This window comes from Monodon monoceros, unplaced genomic scaffold (genome assembly GCF_005190385.1).
Source record: "Monodon monoceros isolate NGI ecotype Baffin Bay Population unplaced genomic scaffold, NGI_Narwhal_1 Super_Scaffold_2, whole genome shotgun sequence".
NCBI lineage: Eukaryota > Metazoa > Chordata > Mammalia > Artiodactyla > Monodontidae > Monodon > Monodon monoceros.
The window spans coordinates 48,794,927-48,813,666 of NW_021703776.1; the positions used below are offsets into that span (position 1 = coordinate 48,794,927).

The 18,740-nt window shown below is 34.9% G+C and overlaps 1 protein-coding gene across 4 annotated transcripts in view; it reads right to left on the reverse strand.

The window, feature by feature from the left end:
- Positions 1 to 18,740, reverse strand: part of VPS50 (VPS50 subunit of EARP/GARPII complex) — a 140,205-nt gene that overhangs the window by 105,231 nt on the left and 16,234 nt on the right. For all 4 annotated transcript variants that reach the window (XR_003795229.1, XR_003795230.1, XM_029233543.1 and 1 more), the window contains exons 3-9: positions 14,888 to 15,010; positions 11,933 to 12,004; positions 9,723 to 9,776; positions 8,844 to 8,914; positions 7,956 to 8,073; positions 7,837 to 7,872; positions 6,598 to 6,680 (exon numbers count right to left, since the gene is read on the reverse strand). Coding sequence is in view for 2 of the 4 variants with exons in the window: in XM_029233543.1 (XP_029089376.1) it covers positions 6,598 to 6,680; positions 7,837 to 7,872; positions 7,956 to 8,073; positions 8,844 to 8,914; positions 9,723 to 9,776; positions 11,933 to 12,004; positions 14,888 to 15,010 (557 nt within the window). In the remaining 2 variants the exon portion in view is untranslated. The remainder of the gene's footprint in view (positions 1 to 6,597; positions 6,681 to 7,836; positions 7,873 to 7,955; positions 8,074 to 8,843; positions 8,915 to 9,722; positions 9,777 to 11,932; positions 12,005 to 14,887; positions 15,011 to 18,740) is intronic.

Below are 18,740 nucleotides of genomic sequence, written 5' to 3' on the forward strand. Positions count from 1 at the left end.
TGTGCTAGAGCTCAGCAGAAGACCTTTTAGTTGGTCAATTGATCAAAGTTAAAACAAGAATATTTATGTGTACTGAATATTTTAACTAAAATTGTATAAATGTACTTCATTCACCCATTTCTGATTTCGAGCCAAGGTCTTGTCTTTTCATTTGACTGGAGTTTTAAATTCTTAGTCTCATATGAGCCAAATGACTAGTAAGTTGTCTGTAATTTCAAGTTTCAGTTTCTCAAAAGTGAAGCAGGAGCTTAAAAACAAATGCAAAACAATCCAAATGTCAGATCACACTGCTACCTTATATGCCCCTATTTTTTATGAGTTGTTTCATCTACAAAAAATTCAAAAGGAAATTTATTTTTAACAATATGTTCTGTTTTTACAATGCATTCAACTTACTTTCAAAAATTGTGTTTCATCTCAGTTTATTTACTTAAACAACATAAATACAGTAACAAACACAACTGGCAGAAATAGGTTTTAGGAAAAAATACAATTAACTCTAGTAAGAATATAACTCAGATACTGGAGCAGAATAATATAACTTGGCCAAATAGCCATGAGTCCCACTACACATAACAGCTATCACACTGGTAGACAGTCTAGCATAGTTGTGGTTTAAGAACAACAAGCTCTGCAACCCAACAGATCTAAGTTTAAATCCTGGCTTTGCCACTTATTTTACAGAGCATCGACATCCTCATCTATAAAAGAGAGACAATAACAACACCTCTGAGGAATATTTTGTTAATGCTAAATAAGAAAAAGTAAGGAAAATGACAAGTACAGTGCTTGACACATAGTAAAGGCCAAAATTTTTTAAGTATTATTATACCATCATCATTATCACCATCATCAGGATTCAATATTTAAAAGTTGAAAAATAAAGCTTTAGTGAGAAAACCTTATTAAAATATAATTTAGAATTACTGTATAGTCAGTGCTGCCTTAGCTAATGGTGCCTAGCTTCTACTCCCACTCCTATAAATGTCAGTATTTCCCATTCCTGCTGGGGTTTGGGAAGTGAGCCATTCACAGCTTGAACGTCTCTGATGGCTTCTGTTTATGCACTCTGTGCTGTTAACCCACAGTCTGCCGTATTATCCCACAGTCTGCCTGTTAACTGCCTGTTATTACAAATTCCTAGAGAAATAATTTCAAGAGTTCTTGGTATAACAAGTAACATAACATCTCATGCAGTTAAGCATTAAATAATACTCCATTCTTGTCTCATCATCTAGGAGTAAAGAGTGACACAGGACTTTTCTAGACAGGTGAAAATTTATAACTTCAAGTAGAAAAAAGATCCTAAAAATTCTAAAGGAAAGACACTATTTATGGTGGAATGAGAATGGGAGTAGCATCTGACTTTGTCCTACAAAACAGAAGGCTGGAATAGACAGCTGAGCAATGCCTTCCATTTTCTAAGGAAAAAAATAATTTTTCTTTCAATTGTGTATGGACTAAATTAAGGTCATTTCAAAATCTGAACACTTACACCCATGTATCCCATATCAAAAAAAATAATTTTCAGAGAGGTAACTATAACAACACAGGACAAAGAAATACACAAAAAAGGAATATTACAAAGAAATGATAGCAGCCGAGTCATACCAAAAAGGTGAAAAATGTTCAACAGAAATAGAAAGACACTAATGGATTTTGATTTTCTTTCAGAGACAAAGGATTAATTTTCCTTTTTTATAAGCCCAATCACTCAGTTCTGCAGATAATAATATTTAAATAAACATAATATAGTAAATATGATTTCTATTAGGTTAGTTTTTTTAGAAGTAACCTGTTAGAAAACGCACAGATTTAATTATAGTTGTGAAAAGAATATAAACATTATAAACTTGACCAAGTAAAAATAAGAGTTTCACTAACAAAACTTGGAAGATGGAGAAGCAAATAGAAGGAAAATGTATACCAAACACCTATCTCTTATTGATTTTTATTATGGGGAGTAAACAGTCAGAGCATCAACAACTACCTACAGTGATAAATCAGGAAAAAGATATTCTCATGTAGTTAAATTACAGTGAAATCTATTAGGAAAAAAATTAATAAGCTGTAAAAGCAGTTTATACTAGGTAGTAGGAAAGGGAATGATGGGTGGGCAGAAAGAAAAACCTTTACCTTTTAAGACGTTTTGTTCAAGTATTATGTTTTGTGTAGATTTCACTTTAATTTTAAATGGCACTGTGTGGGGGAGGAAGCCAGAGGAAAAGAAGTTAAGATAAAACATAAGGAATGCAGGTGGTGTCCAAATAGCATGGTATCAATAACTCAGCCCAAGCCAATCAAGCAACAGGGACTTCAGATCTACATATGGGTGTAGCTAAGCAGGCCTGGTGATCCTGCACAAACACTCACTGCTCAACACTGCTCCAGGTAAGGTTCCTGCACTCCCCCTGCCTGAGTCTAGAGAAAGAGAGCAGGCACTGCTTGCTAAGATGAAATCAAGGGCAACAGGGGAAGAATAGTCCCTAGTACTGCTGTATTTGTACCTAAAAGCTGTGCTCATTATTCTGTGATTTAAAGTTCTAAAACCTGAAATTTTCTTTCAACTGCCAAGATCGTCTTCAGAGAAAAAAATAAAATGATATTTTAAAGATTATGAGAAATTAAATCCATCTGTGTATGTTAAAATGTAGTACTCAACAAACTAGTTCAGTTGGTACACAAACTTTTCAGAGCATAATCCAGCATGCTCTCAGGTACATTCCAGTAGTTTCTTTCAAATGAAATTTCAAAAAATAAAGAAGTTCTGACTTTTAATAACTTTTCTTGAAACTAATTTAGATAAATATCAAGTGATAAAGAAATCAAATGCTTCATTCAGACGTATTTTAACATAAACACACTGATTCTTATTCCCAGTAAATCCCAACTATATAACTCTCTGTCAATCAACTCAAGAAATGTCAAATAATGTAAAAATGGACCCTGTCAGTTATCAAAGTGAACAAAACTGGTGTTACAGTATCTTTTACTAAAGATGCTGAAACACAGCACATCTCAAGGAAGACACAAGGTATTGAAGAGCTACCAGTTTTCTTTCATTTTTCAATTAACTGGGTATACCAAATTGCTTGGTACTTCATGTATTAAACTACATAGTCATATAACCTGAGACTTACTAGGTAAACAGTCAATGCCTCTTTATGCAGAAGCAAATTTGTGAATTCTCTTTTTTTCTATTTTCAGAATCATAAGAGTCAACCCTCAGTTGTTCCATGTAATCTACTCCTAAGACCACAGAGTCTCTGCCTTCTACCAAGTACTTTATTTCCAATAAAGGAGCAATGTGACTAAGAAAGAAAAGAGGAACATACAATCTACTAAAGAAAAATTAAGAAGTGCATGAGTAGATACACTGTACATATGACTTTGCCTGCAACATAAAAACAAAAAAACACCACACAAGAATTCAGAAATGCTCAGAATCATGGAATGATTCTCTTAAAGGACATTTCTAAAAAAGAATATATTTCTCGATTCTCTAACCATCAACAGGAATAAAAATACATTTAAATGTTAAAGAAAGTAAGAGTGTGAATTCAGTTGGAAATGACTATTCCTATGATTACCAGAGTGTCAAATGACTTTTCACCCTGATGCACTCAGTTCCAAGCAAAGACTGAATCTTGCCTTTGCTAAATTCCACAGATCCAGGTAAATTAAAAGAATGTTTAAAGTGTTGGTGAATTATGTCTGAACAGACCCAATGAAAGAGCTCAAGAACAGGTTCAATACTGATTGTATTCAGTAGACCAGAGGAAAAAGAGCAAAACAAAAATAAATGCATAGAATAAGAAAGGGGCATCTAATTAATAAAGACAAAAATAAAAGGAAATTAGAATAAAATTCCTTTCATTTTTGTGGACTCAATCTGTCCCACATATCAACTAATTCTATTTCTATTTCCTATATCACATTATCTACAAGAAGTGAACAAACCTACGTTCTCCCAACTAGGAGCTAACGGGTGAAATAAGAGGTGAAGGGAGAAGGGGATTGGGTCAGGCAGGATGAATGGTGGCAGGCAAAGGAAACACTGCTCTATGTGGGGGAGAAGAATTGCTGGTGGAGGGCCTATCATCACCACCAAGCATTTCCAACTAACAGCTCTGCTTTCGGAGCCACCCTGATGTTGTCACTAAATCACCAAGTTAAAAACACAACTTAACAGATTTCCGGGAAGCCTAAGATAAAATCCCACTACAATGAATTCCTTAGGACATTTTAATGTATCTGCGCATGTATTTTTACCTATTTTCAGAATATAAGACAAACTTTTCTTATTACTGCACGTATGACTCATATATGTAAACACAGCATGCTGCTTATATACCGTATTATCTAAAATAAAACAATGATTAATTTAAATCATCATTACAGATCTTTTTGATCAAAACTTTTTACCAGGTCAGATAACTCCTCCACATATCACTATATACATAAAAATGAAAAAGTGCTTAGAAGCCACTTCACGCTAACTTGAAAAAGCCCAAATAAGGATTTCTTTCAGTTTTTTACAGTTAACTCTCACCAAGTAAGATATTTACTTTAACAAACCTAAAATAAAAATTTTAATTAATGGAAAAAATGAAGTGTCAACATGTCACCTGCACCGTCAATCTCCTGCCAACAAATTTCCAAACTCATTCTTTCCTATTATAATAGAATGGTGACTTTTTCGAAGTCAATCTCTCCAATAATCCCTACGAAGCTTTATTATTACGTTCTCTGTCTTATTTTTAACCTCTCACTCTTTCTCATTGACTTTCAAATATTCAGGTTGCTCCTTCTCAATTCCACATCTCTCCTCCATATAAAATTTCCTCATCCTACACTTACACTTCAACCAAATCTGTCCCTAACAAGGTCAACTCTGATTTCTTTGTTGCTATAAATGCTATAGATATTTTCGTCCTCATGTTGCTTGGCATCTCTGCAACAAAGACTCATCATGATACCCGTAATCTCGTATCTACAACACCTCATACCTTGGTTTAGCTAATCCCTCCTGCACCTTCTTCAGGTCCTCCTTAGTCTTGACCCCCTAAGGAAAATTAGATCCCAATGCTTCCACCGTATGCTCAACTTCCTTCTCTATAAAGCCCCATTCCACTTGGGCCTACTTCAATCCAAATCCATCTTGATAGACTAAGCACTCTAGAAAACCATGGATTATACTGATTACATTATATGTGGTTCATCACTATACAGCCAATTCCAAAACAAACCACCTAGCATATAATAAACGCTCAGTAAATACATAACTGCCTGAAGTATTTTGAGCCAATCATAAATAAGCTTTTCTCATTCTAACAGATTTACCACCACGAAATGAACTAAATGAGCGCTATGCTTCTTCAGGAGCCAGAAGGCCTTGCTAGAAATTTTCAAATATATTCAACATATTAGAGCTAATTCACTATTCGCCCAACTTAATAAGTATAAATGACATAATCAAGTTTTTAATAGTGACAGTTAATCACTGTCAAAATGGATAAAATCAAAATATTACTGGTACTACCCAACTATGCACTTCTTAATCAAATAAAAAGTGGTCGCTTCAATATACATAATCCTAAAGAAAAAAAAATATCATCTCTAGGGGGAAAATACCTAGTTATTCTATACCCAGCACAGACCTATGATGTGAGAGTATATTAAAAGAAAAAATTTAATCCAAAGCTGTATTAATGTTCTGTCCTTTCATAATCCTTTTATTTTTTCAGATACTAGCAATCAACATCTACAATATCAGTGCATCCTGCTCACTGAGTGCCAGATTCTCCATACAGGGGAGACTAAGGGACTCATTTTAGGCTAAGTATGAATTTAATTTGAAACTGGGTTTCCTTGGCAAGCTCCCTATTTTCCCTAGATTTTATATTTATTTTTGATGCTTTTAGAGGAATGGCGGAAATTACACTTGAGGATTAGAGATTCCTCAAGGTACTGTCACAACTAATGCAAAACCTTCATTTTAAGCAGACCAAAATCCATTAATAAAGTTAGAACTAAGAGCAGAGGATGCAGCAGCTATTTTTACATTGTACATTTTATAAATAAACAGAAGATATCATTAAATACATAATCACTTAAATATTACAAAGATGACTCCTACACAAAGTGAAATCACTTTAAATTTTCCAAAAGAATTCTTATCATGATGAGCCAACAATTGAACCATCTGCATCTGAAAAGCAAACTGCAACAGAACTCTCAATATTTATAATCTGGGCATAGTTAAGGAGGAAGAATTCTCAAGAGCTGCAATGGAGACATGAACAGATGAATTTATTCTCTACTACTCCATAAAAATGAAATCAATAAGATTGGAAAAAATATGAAAAAAAGAGTTTCAATGAGGTGACAAGAAAAAGGATTAGAAAGTTTCTGATCTTTCAAACCTTAAGAATTGTTATTTATAATTTTACTGTGCTGCTCATTTACAAATAAGAAGCCTAAACTAGAACATAGCACTTAATATTAATATTCAGTGTTTATTACCATTGTATGTTACACAACTCCTATATAAAAACTGACAATAAAGTCAGCTTTAAAAATTTTACATCACCTTACCTTATGCAACTATAATGTTTAAAAGTGCTGGCAGCTTTCTGACATTCCAGGCACAGCTGAATAGCTCCTGGATAGTCTTCCTCCTGAATCAACAACAGAAGTCATTAGGCTGGAAACATTTTTCTTAAAGCTTCTGAAAAAGAAAAATCTCTGTTCATACTCTATCCAAAGTTACAGCACCAGAAAATTTTAATTCCTCTCAAATAAGGATCATAATACCAACAACAGATAAATAGTGAAATATACCAAAATAGTAAAATATAACAAAGCAACTACCTCCAGGCCTAAAATGTATCCATGAAAAAAATATGCTGTTCCCTTAAAAACACAGTAATAGCCCTCTGAGACCATGACATGTAGATAAAGCCTACAAAGAAGTACAAGCTGCTTCAGAGGGAAGGAGTTCTTTAACTGTTAACATTCTTCTTTCAGTAATGTTTATAGAAAATGTTCCAAAACAGTATGCATTCTACTTGTAATCAACATTCAACAGTTCTATCATAAATCCATAAATATTCTTAAACAAATAAATTTGGAAAAAAGTGAAATATTCATTAATGGCCCCAAATATTCCTAAACAGTAATTTAATGGCAAATGAATTTTTCATTTCTCAAACCCTAGTTTTAGTGGTAATAGTTTAGAAGTAATACAGTGATTATACAGAAAATCATTAAAAAAAGTTCCTGAAGTTCATATCTAAATTCAACAAAGGCAATTCAAACCACAGGGGATGCTGAGATGATGACAAAGTACCTACCCAAAGGTGCTCGAGTATTATGGGGAAACACGTAATACATTAGGCTTTGGTGAAACTTATAACGGATGTATACAGACAATGCTAAGAAAGCATCAAACAGAAAACAGATGGCTCACTCAGAAAATCAATTAATATATGAGACACCAAACATAACTAATCTATGACATACTCCTCAAATCACTACTTTATGTTAGACACAAAAGATAATTTCATTGCTATTTGGGCACAGATATAATCAAAAGATACTGAAGTTAACACTCCCACATTGCTACAAACTGAACATTTCCCCCAATAATTTTTTCTAAATGAAGTATATCATATCAATAGAAAAAGATGCACTAGAGCAAGTTCCTTTACATGTCTAAAAATGCTCTTCATACCATATACCAATTTGAGAAAAATGCACATTTGAATTTTTTTCACAATAATTCTCTATTTAATATTATTAGGATCACCAAATTTCCAAGCCTTGTAAACTTACCTCCAGCATTTCACTTAAGCGGACATCTGTTCTTTGCTGAAAAGAACATAAATCAAAAGGTAAAATCTGTTTCAACCATAAAATTAAGCTTTAACTTTTAAAAAGTAACCTGTATATACCAATGTTTTTATAGTTCTCAGAGATTTCAGAAGTCCAATCAGCAACTGACGTTTCCTTTGATTTGCAAGAAGGCCTAAACTAGCTTGAGTAAAACCTTCCTTTGCAATATTCAAGTGTCTGTAAAAGTGAAAAATAAACAGTTAAGTTTTTCTAGTATAATAAGAACACTATCCACACAGAACAATTAGGCAATTAATGAGATAGTATCCTGAATTGCTCTTAAATTTGGGGACTGTGAGCACTATTTGACAAATTTATTCAACGGCCCAAACTAAACCAGCATTACTTGAAGCATGGTGGGTGGTCCGATACCAATCTTCAAACTGTTACTGATCTGCCACAAAAGTACAGAAATTGAGAATAAGCATTTAAAAACATGTAGAAGAAAAGTTGACAAAATAATTTTATGCTTGATGAATCTAATAATAAAAAAAATTTTTTAAACACACAGAGCAAAAGTTAACACAATAATTTTATGCTTGATGAATCTGATAATAGAAAAAATGAGACTATTTTATATGTGTTTGGTTGGGTCTTTTTAAATTCATTTTCCTAGTAATTTGTTTTTATTGCATTTTACAAAAACAATAGTCTGTAACAAGTTGGAAATTAAAAAAGAAAAAAAAAGACTGGTTCTTCACCAAAGACAGTTTGAGAAGCACGGATTTAAGCAACACAAAAACAGTAATATTTTTAATCCATAACAAGATTTAAAGACATTTCTCACAGACCTTCTTAGTGCAGTTTTTAGACCATTATATATGTTCAGTTAATGAATGGCATTCTATAAACCACAATCATCATAAAAAAAATCAATTTTCCATGACAGTTTCAGAGTTTCTCTTAAATGTTACTCAGCTTGAACAAAGTATCATCAAATGCAATACCTCCTCCCATTTGTGCAGATAACAGCAGCTAACTGAAGACCTGTCTGTAATGAGGTAACTCTTTCAAGTTCCTATGGAAAGATTAGGTGTAGGTTACTGTTTGAGGCATTTTATTTTTCTTTCTTATTGGTATGGTTCTCTAACAAAAACTTTAGTGGGCTTCAAAGAAAAGCCTGCTTGGAAAACAAAGTAGCAACAAAAATACCTGAACCTGAACATTGTTGGTATATTTTTCCACAAAATTATTTTAAATAACCACTTTCAATTGATTTTCACAATGGCATGTGACAAAATATTTAAGCAGTATTGTTTATAAGGAAATCTAGACCCAACCTCTTTAGACGGGCGTAAATAAATACTAATAATATATCCGTTTAAATGTTTCTATCCAAGAGAACTTCATGAGGTAATCAAGGATATGACAAATATGATTTGTTTGCTAAGGTGCTTTGACAATGAATGTCTTCATTTGAACACTGTTAAGATATTTCACTGGATTTTGAAGTCTCTTATTTTCTGATGAAAGGGCAGATTCAGCTAGACAGTTCCAATTTTATCATATTTTAAAGGCAGACTGAGCAGTCATTATTAATGATCTATGAGTTACAAAGTGCACTGAAGCAATTTTCATTGGCTCTTCAAGTTAGGAAAACCAAATAGATTACTTTAGAATCAAATATAAAAACTCTTCCACTTCTTGCAGTTTGGTAAATTCCCCAAATGAGAGAAAAAAACCATACATATACACAACCCAAATAGAGTTAATATGCTGCTATAAACTATAGACAAAAGAATAAATTAAAATATTTCAAGTTCCAAGTATAAGTCACTCAAACATTTTTAATATTTTACTATTAAAAATAACAAATGTTATCCTACCTTTACATAAGCAGGCTGTTTTTCAAGGATTAAATCTGCTACTTTTTTAGAGACCTATAAGAACATGCAATCAAACAAAGGAAATAAAAGAAAAAGCCTCATGCTTCCTATTACACTTTACATTTAAAATTTTAGCAAGAATATTCCATAGGTCTTCCTAATAACTTCTACAGCAAATACTGGCATGCATTGGCCACGTACATTTCTTTGGCTATGAAATTAGTACAAGAGGTATAGCATGTAGCACAGTACTTGGTCCTTAATAGAAACTCAATATGTGGTCATTATTATTGTTAATAACATGAGTATCTGCTTTAACTAACATGCACAAAAGTATAACCATTTTTAAGGGTACAGGATTTGCTTTAAAAAAGATAGACTTGTTAAGATAAATAAATGTTTAATCTACTGAATTCATGGAAATTCTATCTGGGAAACAGAACACCCTTTAAATCCTTTGTACTGCGTAAGAAGACAGACAGCAGTTTGGTCCACTACTTCTGAAAAACAGGAAGCGTGTTTTCTGGAGCGCTATGAAGATACCTAAGGTTTCTTGGTCAGTTCCATGAAAAACGGTAACTTATGCGAGTTAGAATTATAATGACTTTGAACATGAGGCTCTTATTTCACAATTTCAGGGGCCCCTGTAGGACTACACTACAGAGGTACCACATCCAGCATGAAGCATGGCACACCAATGGTATTTAGTGAATATCTGCTCAAGAAACACAACTGTATCCCCTTCCCCAAGCCAACTGAGAACAAAACACTACACATACATTCAAAGATTGCGTTAATTCTTTCATGTTTTCTTAATCTGCTCTGAATTTGTATAGATTTGTATAGATATGAATGTGTATAGATGTACACAGACAGAAACCCACCTAATTTTACCAAATTGGGGATTGTTATCACTTTATTTATTTATTTGGGTCATTGCTTTTTTTTGAGTTATGGGTTTTTCATTTTTTTGTTTTAAATAGACCATGTAGTTATTGTTAGTCTACACTGTGCTAGGCAGTGTACTGACTGCTTTTCCTACATTATCTCAATTAGTACTTATGACAATCTACTGAAATGGGTTACATGCTTCATTTTCCCGATGAGTAATCTTAAACATAGCAGTAATTCACCCACAGTTAGTAAGCTGCAAGGTCAGGATTCAAGGTCAGGTTGATTAAATTCCAAAGGCCACTGTGCTACACGGCCCTTGTGGTGGGGTTCATCCCCAAAAGAATACTACCACATAAAGTACAGAGATGGAGGAGTACATATTTAAATATGCTGAAACCAGGAGAAGGCAAAAGGTGCCACCATCCACTGAACTCTAATTCTCCAAAAACAACAACATATTTTTACCACACAACCCTCTAGTGCTCAAGGCCCTTCCCCACACCAAGGCTGCTACCCCCAGGGAGATCCAAGCACCCACTGAGACATCTGGGTGTAACACTAAAGAAAGAGAAGTATATCCTCCTTTATTTGTCAGATGTATTATTAAAGATCATACCTTAAATTAAAATGGCTAAATTTATTACAATTGCTCTTTCAGTATTAAAAAATTAACAAGACCACTTACTACCATTACTTAATCTTCTACAGTACAGTCTGAGTTTTATAAAAGGAATTCAGCCTAACACAAGGAAAATACAAAATCACAGAATTTTACGGCATTAGAGAAAATGCAGGCCCAACCCAACCCATTACTTCACAGATGAAACAAGAGATTTAGCAAGGTTAAGTGACTTGCCCAACATCACACAATTAAATAGTGACAGCAATTCAGATTTAATGAATCTTAACCCTGTAATCTCTTTGGACCTATTTCAACTAGAAGTGGGAGCCTTTATTCTGAGATAAGAAAGCTCCATCATAAAACTATGGGTAGGAAAGTCATGCGTGCATGACAAGGAGTAATCTAAAAAGGTACTTAGTAATCTGAAAAAAAAGTTCAAAATTCTTTGATCACGTTTAGGATTCCAGAGAAAGAACTCCAAGTTCTAGAAGCACATCTATCAAGGTAATGTGAGGGAAACTGAATAGACAATAAATTTGAATAAGTATAAATGTATCATTTGAGTCAAAGTCATGTTAAATAATAAGATTTGTTTAAAATGTTAGTATATTAGTTAAACAATAAAACCTGCAAACGTTACACCTCTCTGTTGTGTTTCATTTACAGTTTTGTCAGAAATGTGTTTTTTACTTACTGCAGCTTGCTGTTGTTTTAATTTGTCTCTGTACTCCTCTAATTCTTGCAAATTGAGAACAGGAGGGAGCTTCTAAAAAAAAAATCCATAAATAAAGAGTAAAAAATCAATTGTTTAATTTGGTTTCATTTACCTGCACACCTGACTTAGGAACTACAACCTGCACATACAAAACGGTGTCACATCCCACTCCTTCCATCCTCCCCACCTCCCCACTAGACTCCAGACACAAAAGCCTATATCTCTGTTACCCAACCCCCTGGTACTCAAGTTCCATCCCTCACCCAGCCCTGCTATCTCCACTGCTGCCACCTCCAAACTCCTGGAATCCCCACTACCACCGGGACTCCGGCCTGAGCTGGGAAACACTGCTTCCACAACCTGCAACAGGAGAAAGTGAGAAAGTCCTAACCCTTATCCCCCACTCTACCAGCCACCATATATCCCTACTCGTCCAGGACAGAACTCAAAACATATTTCCCCTCTGAAATACTATGAATGGTAACTAAGCACTACAGTGTGATAGTGACAGTTGTTGGAGTACATTCTGGATTATACATACTCTGGAGGATAGTATGGAAACTAACAAAAATGCATTCCATTGGGTAGATGGGAAACTCCCAAGTTAGACTTCAAGTCTCAGTCAACTGATGACGAAATTTCAGAATACGCTGGGTACTAACTCTGCATGTACTGCAATATGAAGTACGTATGCATACTGCAATTGGTTTCATCTAAAACACGAATTTTACTATTCTTTTTTTGAAGTTCTTATAAATGTAAAATGCCAATGTTACAAACAATTATGATATTAAGCTGCATGAGCTGCTTGTAAATATTGGAGATTAATCCTTTGTCAGTTGCTTCGTTTGCAAATATTTTCTCCAATTCTGAGGATTGTCTTTTCGTCTTGTTTATGGTTTCCTTTGCTGTGCAAAAGCTTTGAAGTTTCATTAGGTCCCATTCGTTTATTTTTGCTTTTATTTCCATTTCTCTAGGAGGTGGGTCAGAAAGGATCTTGCTGTGATTTATGTCACAGAGTGTTCTGCCTATGTTTTCCTCTAAGAGTTTGATAGTGTCTGGCCTTACATTTAGGTCTTTAATCCATTTTGAGTTTATTTTTGTGTATGGTGTTAGGGAGTGTTCTAATTTCATTCTTTTATGTGTAGCTGTCCAGTTTTCCCAGCACCATTTATTGAAGAGGCTGTCTTTTCTCCATTGTATATTCTTGCCTCCTTTATCAAAGACAATGTGACCATACGTGCGTGGGTTTATCTCTGGGCTTTCTATCCTGTTCCATTTATCTGTATTTCTGTTTTTGTGCCAGTACCATACTATCTTGATTACTGTACCTTTGTAGTATAGTCTGAAGTCATACGCCCCAGCAATCCCACTACGGGGCATATACCCTGAGAAAACCATAATTCAAAAAGTGACATGTTGGGCTTCCCTGGTGGTGCAGTGGTTGAGAATCTGCCTGCTAAGGCAGGGGACATGGGTTTGAGCCCTGGTCTGGGAGGATCCCACATGCCGCAGAGCAACTAGGCCCGTGAGCCACAACTACTGAGCCTGCGCGTATGGAGCCTGTGCTCCACAACAAGAGAGGCCGCGACAGTGAGAGGCCCGTGCACCACGATGCAGAGTGGCCCCCACTTGCCACAACTAGAGAAAGCCCTCGCACAGAAACAAAGACCCAACACAGCAAAAATAAATAAATAAATTTTTAAAATGACATGTACCACAATGTTCATTGCAGCACTATTTACAATAGCCAGGACATGGAAGCAACCTAAGTGTCCATTGACAGATGAATAGATAAAGAAGTTGTGGCACATATATATAATGGAATATTACTCAGCCATAAAAAGAAATGAAATTGAGTTATTTGTAGTGAGGTGGATGGACCTAGAGTCTGTCGTACAGAGTGAAATCAGAAAAACAAATACTGTATACTAACACATATATATGGAATCTAAAAAAAAAAAGGTTCTAAAGAACCTAAGGGCAGGACAGGAATAAAGACACAGACGTAGAGAATAGACTTGAGGACACAGGGAGGGGGAAGGGTAAGCTGGGACGCAGTGAGAGAGTGGCACTGACATATATACACTATCACATGTAAAACAGATAGCTAGTGGGAAGCAGCCGCATAGCACAGGTAGATCAGCTCTGTGCTTTGTGACCACCTAGAGGGGTGGGATAGGGAGGATGGGAGGGAGACACAAGAGGGAGGGGATATGGAGTTATATGTATAGATGATTCAGTTTGTTATACAGCAGAAACTAACACAACATTGTAAAGCAATTATACTCCAAAAAAGATGTTAAAAAAATAAATTAAAAAAAAAATTAAGGCATGGGGTATTTATTATGACTAAACAATTATGTAAATATACTTTCATGATTAAAAGTCTCAGAGCTTTCCCTGGGCTTCCTTGGTGGCACAGTGGTTGAGAGTCCGCCTGCCGATGCAGGGGACACGGGTTCGTGCCCCGGTCCGGGAAGATCCCGCATGCCGCAGAGCGGCTGGGCCCGTGAGCCATGGCCGCTGAGCCTGCGCGTCCGGAGCCTGTGCTCCACAACGGGAGAGGCCACAGCAGTGAGAGGCCCACATACCGCAAAAAAAAAAAAAAAAGGTCTCAGAGCTTTCCCAAACATATTTAGCCAACATAAAAATAAGACAGAGACAGCATACATTGTGTAATAACAGTTAAAAACCAAAAATACAAAAATGTTTCCTGGACCAATATTCTATAGCTGCACTTAAGTTTTCATTTTTAAAAATACTCTCATCTTTAAACAATGCTGATAGTTTAGTCACAGTATGGTCATCAAAGACCAGTCCTGGTATCAAAAAACTACAATGCCCCTAAAAGGCATTCATATCTCACTCACAAATTCAGTCACTGAACAAAATAGGCTTTAGATAGGTTAATGAATTTTTTTTTTTTTTTACCTCCAGCTCATATTTAACAATATCAAATGAGTCCGTAGAAAAATACACTTGTTCGATACTATTAATTAGTTCTTGTTCAGCTTGAGGATCACTAGGTTGTTCTCGAAGTTCTCGGAATTCCTCCTTTAAGGGAAAGGAAACCACAATTATAGTACTTGTAACTGTTATAATTCTATCTGCATGGAAATAAATAATCATCTGTCTTAACACTGACAATTCTCCCAGGAAACATTCTGACCAAAGAGACAAACTAATAGAAAACAGGAAAGTTCATGGAAAATTAGTAAACAGCCGAACACTAAAAACTACCCATCTACTGGAGGGAAAAATGAGCCAGTTTGAAGATTTAGATTTTATTTTCAATTCCTTGCATGCCAACTAGGAGCTGAGAGAATTTAGATGCTTAACAAAAGGAAAAGACAAAGAGACTACCTAATATCTATCATATATACATATCACATATATATATGTTTTCATCATCTAACAATGTCCTAAATCTCTCTCACCACAGATAACCAGCGTACATCTCAATGACTTTCAGGTCACAATTAGTACTGGAACCCTGAACAGCAGAAATCCTTCTGCTGAAAATCTCACTGCTTGGCTAAGAAATACTGGTTCCAAAAACAGTTCACAAGATTAGTTCTGTAATTTTATGTCTAGAAAAGGTTCACAAGTTTAGCTCTGTAATTCCATGAGGCTTCCTTCAAGGTGTACTGATACTACAATTAATGAACTGATTATGAACCTAAAGCTCTGAGTCTGATAAAATGCTTGCTTTCTAATGATAGAGTATGGGGCTTCTATGGGTTTATACAACAAAAAAAGAGCTTAACAGACAAATCCCTACCCCTAATGTCAGCATCCTTATCCTATGCTAGTTCACTGCATAATTGGATAAACCTTCAGTTAACTGGAAAATTTCAATAACTCAGATACCCACTCTCTGACACACTCAATCAAGACATTATTATAGACATATAATTTAGTCATTCAGTTTTTTTATTAAAATTAATCTCAAATACACTTAAGTACACAAAAAGAAACTAGTATGGGACTTCCCTGGTGGCACAGTGGTTAAGAATCCGCCGGCTAATGCAGGGGACACGGGTTCAAGCCCTGGTCCGGGAAGATCCCACACGCTGGGGAGCAACTAAGTCTGTGTGCCACAACTACTGAGCCTGCACTCTACAGCCCACGAGCCGCAACTACTGAAGCCCGCGTGCCCTAGCACCCGTGCTCTGCAACAAGAGAAGCCACCACAATGAGAAGCCCGCACATCTCAATGAAGAGTAGCCCCTGCTCGCCACAAATAGAGAAAGCCTGTGCACAGCAATGACTCAACACAGCCAAAAAAAATAAGTAAATTTTTTGAAAAAGAAACTAGTATTTAAAATCATTTTACAGTCAAAATAATACTTAACAAAAATTCTTAATGAATCATCACTAATTAAATACACAAAAATTATATGGTTAATTTGAGGACAATATTTTCCAAATAGAGATACTCTAGATTATTTTATTGCAGGGCTAGTTTTCATTTATAAAAAAGAGCCTAGCTTATCTTTTAGATTTTAATTTATATTTTAAATTGATAAAATTATTACTATAAATTCCTCTTAGTATATTCAAGCTAAAAGAAAATATGAGAGCAATAAATCTGAAACTTAAGAGAATACTTAACTGTTTACATTTAGAATTCCAATAAATTGAAAAGAGAAGGCAAAGTCATATAAAAACTAAACCTGCAGAATTAAAAGTGCATGAAAAAGAAAATGCCTCTTTGGTACCAAAACTCAACTTATAAGAATACACTAACAAAAAAAAAAAAAAGGTTAAAGACAGCCATCACTGATTTAGCATGCATTTATATACTATGAGTATACTAAGAAATCCAGCATCCTAACAGTGGAGCTGTATTTCGGTGGGGATTTATCTACAACCCACTAATCTGTGTAGCACCTTGGACAATGGCACTGAAGAGGTTTAACAGACATGGGTTAAACCCACACCATTTGTGGAAGGGTTCCCAACTAGTTCGCCTATCCACAGGCAACCCCCCTGCATCCAGTGGAAATCTGAATCGACAGTGAGACATGAAATAGAAAAAGAGATGAGAAATTCCTGGCAATCTCTCTCCCTGAAGGGTCATAGGCATTTGAAATACCAGCTTCAGATGCTGCAAGCTGAGGGAAGGAATAAAGCCCAAGTGAGGATATAGCAGTTGCCTCCCCCTAGTAATTCCATAGCACCACCAGCAAATAAATGTACTTGGTACTATTCACAAAAAAATTGAAGATTACAAAAATTGCTAAGAATGAAAACCATCAGATATGAAACAAGCCAGGAATTCAAATAGACTGCAATGAATGAGCACTTTCATCTCAAATGTGTAAATGCCAATGGCATGTAACTACATGCTGTTCTCCCTATACAACCTAATTGATTGTTCTAAAGGTAAAGACACTTGGGTTTTAGCTGCAACTCTGTTATTAACCTTGGACAATTTACTTAGTCTCTTCATGCCTAGTTTTTTTTTTCACCTGTAAAGGACATACATACATACACACACACTCAAAACGACAGTGAAACAAATATCCAAAGTTATTAAAAATGTCAAAGGGAAAGCATGATTTCATTTATAAATATTTCACAAGTGCACGTTTCACAAGTGTGATGAATCTGTAAAAAAGAGTACAATCTGTATATGCATATAAAAAGGTCAAACGTCACTCCTTCGTAGAGAACTAAGCAATTATATCACAGAGAGCAGACAAACTCATATAATTTCAAAGAAGTGACATGTAACACTTGACACTCTAAGTAACCTGGACTAAGGAGAGAGATAAAACCAAGAAAGGCAGAAAAAGAAACATAGCACACAAAGCAGAATTCAAAAACAAAAACAAATGCCCAACACCATATCCCTATAAAATACCCTCTCCTTTCAGACAACTTAGTGCTCCTGTGTGAAAACATACATCTGAACTCAGACAAACTCCATTCTGCCTAGAATCCCAATCACCGTGTTCCTGTTAATCCCACTGCACTGGCTGTCTGTAAGACTCTGCTGCTACCCAATCATTCTCTAAACGTTTCATCGCTGTTAGTGCTGACAGCTCGATCAGATTACACACTTCTTGAGAACTGAGGTTTCTCCTTATTCTCCATCATTATGTTCCAAAGTGCCAAGGCACAATGTAGATAAAAATCATGACTCAAACTAAAATTAATTTACACAGTGAACTGTATAAAAAAAGGAATATATGAACAAAAGGAAAGGAAGAGACAACATGTTCTTGTTTTGATAGTCAAAATTTTCCACAAACTCTTAAGGAAAGGCTTCTTTCTTCTAACTAGAAATAACAATAAATGTAAAATGATTTTAGGGATATTTTATGCATGTAAATTAGAAAAATAAACAAAAACAGCTAGATAGCATATTCTTAAAACAATTACTCCATAATTTTGCCATTATATAAACTAGGATTGGAGATGTACAAAAATACATAATTCTTCACGTAAAAGAGAACCAGTTTTGCAAGCCAATATAAATGTATGAGGCAAAATTTTACATAAACAAAATGAACAAAAGATATCCTACAAAAAATTTTAAAGGCACAATCAAGGGAATAGAATAACAAATGAAACTCCTTATACCATATTAAAATATGTAATGCTTTTAAAAGTTACCAAGAAGATTAGATGCTTTAACGATGTTTGGTAATAAAATATTTCAGTCTTACGGATTGATATTATATTAATAAAATTTTTTAAAGAATTGTTATAGTAAAGTTTATGACACATAGTAACTAATAAATACATATTATAATTAATAATACTGCTATAAATG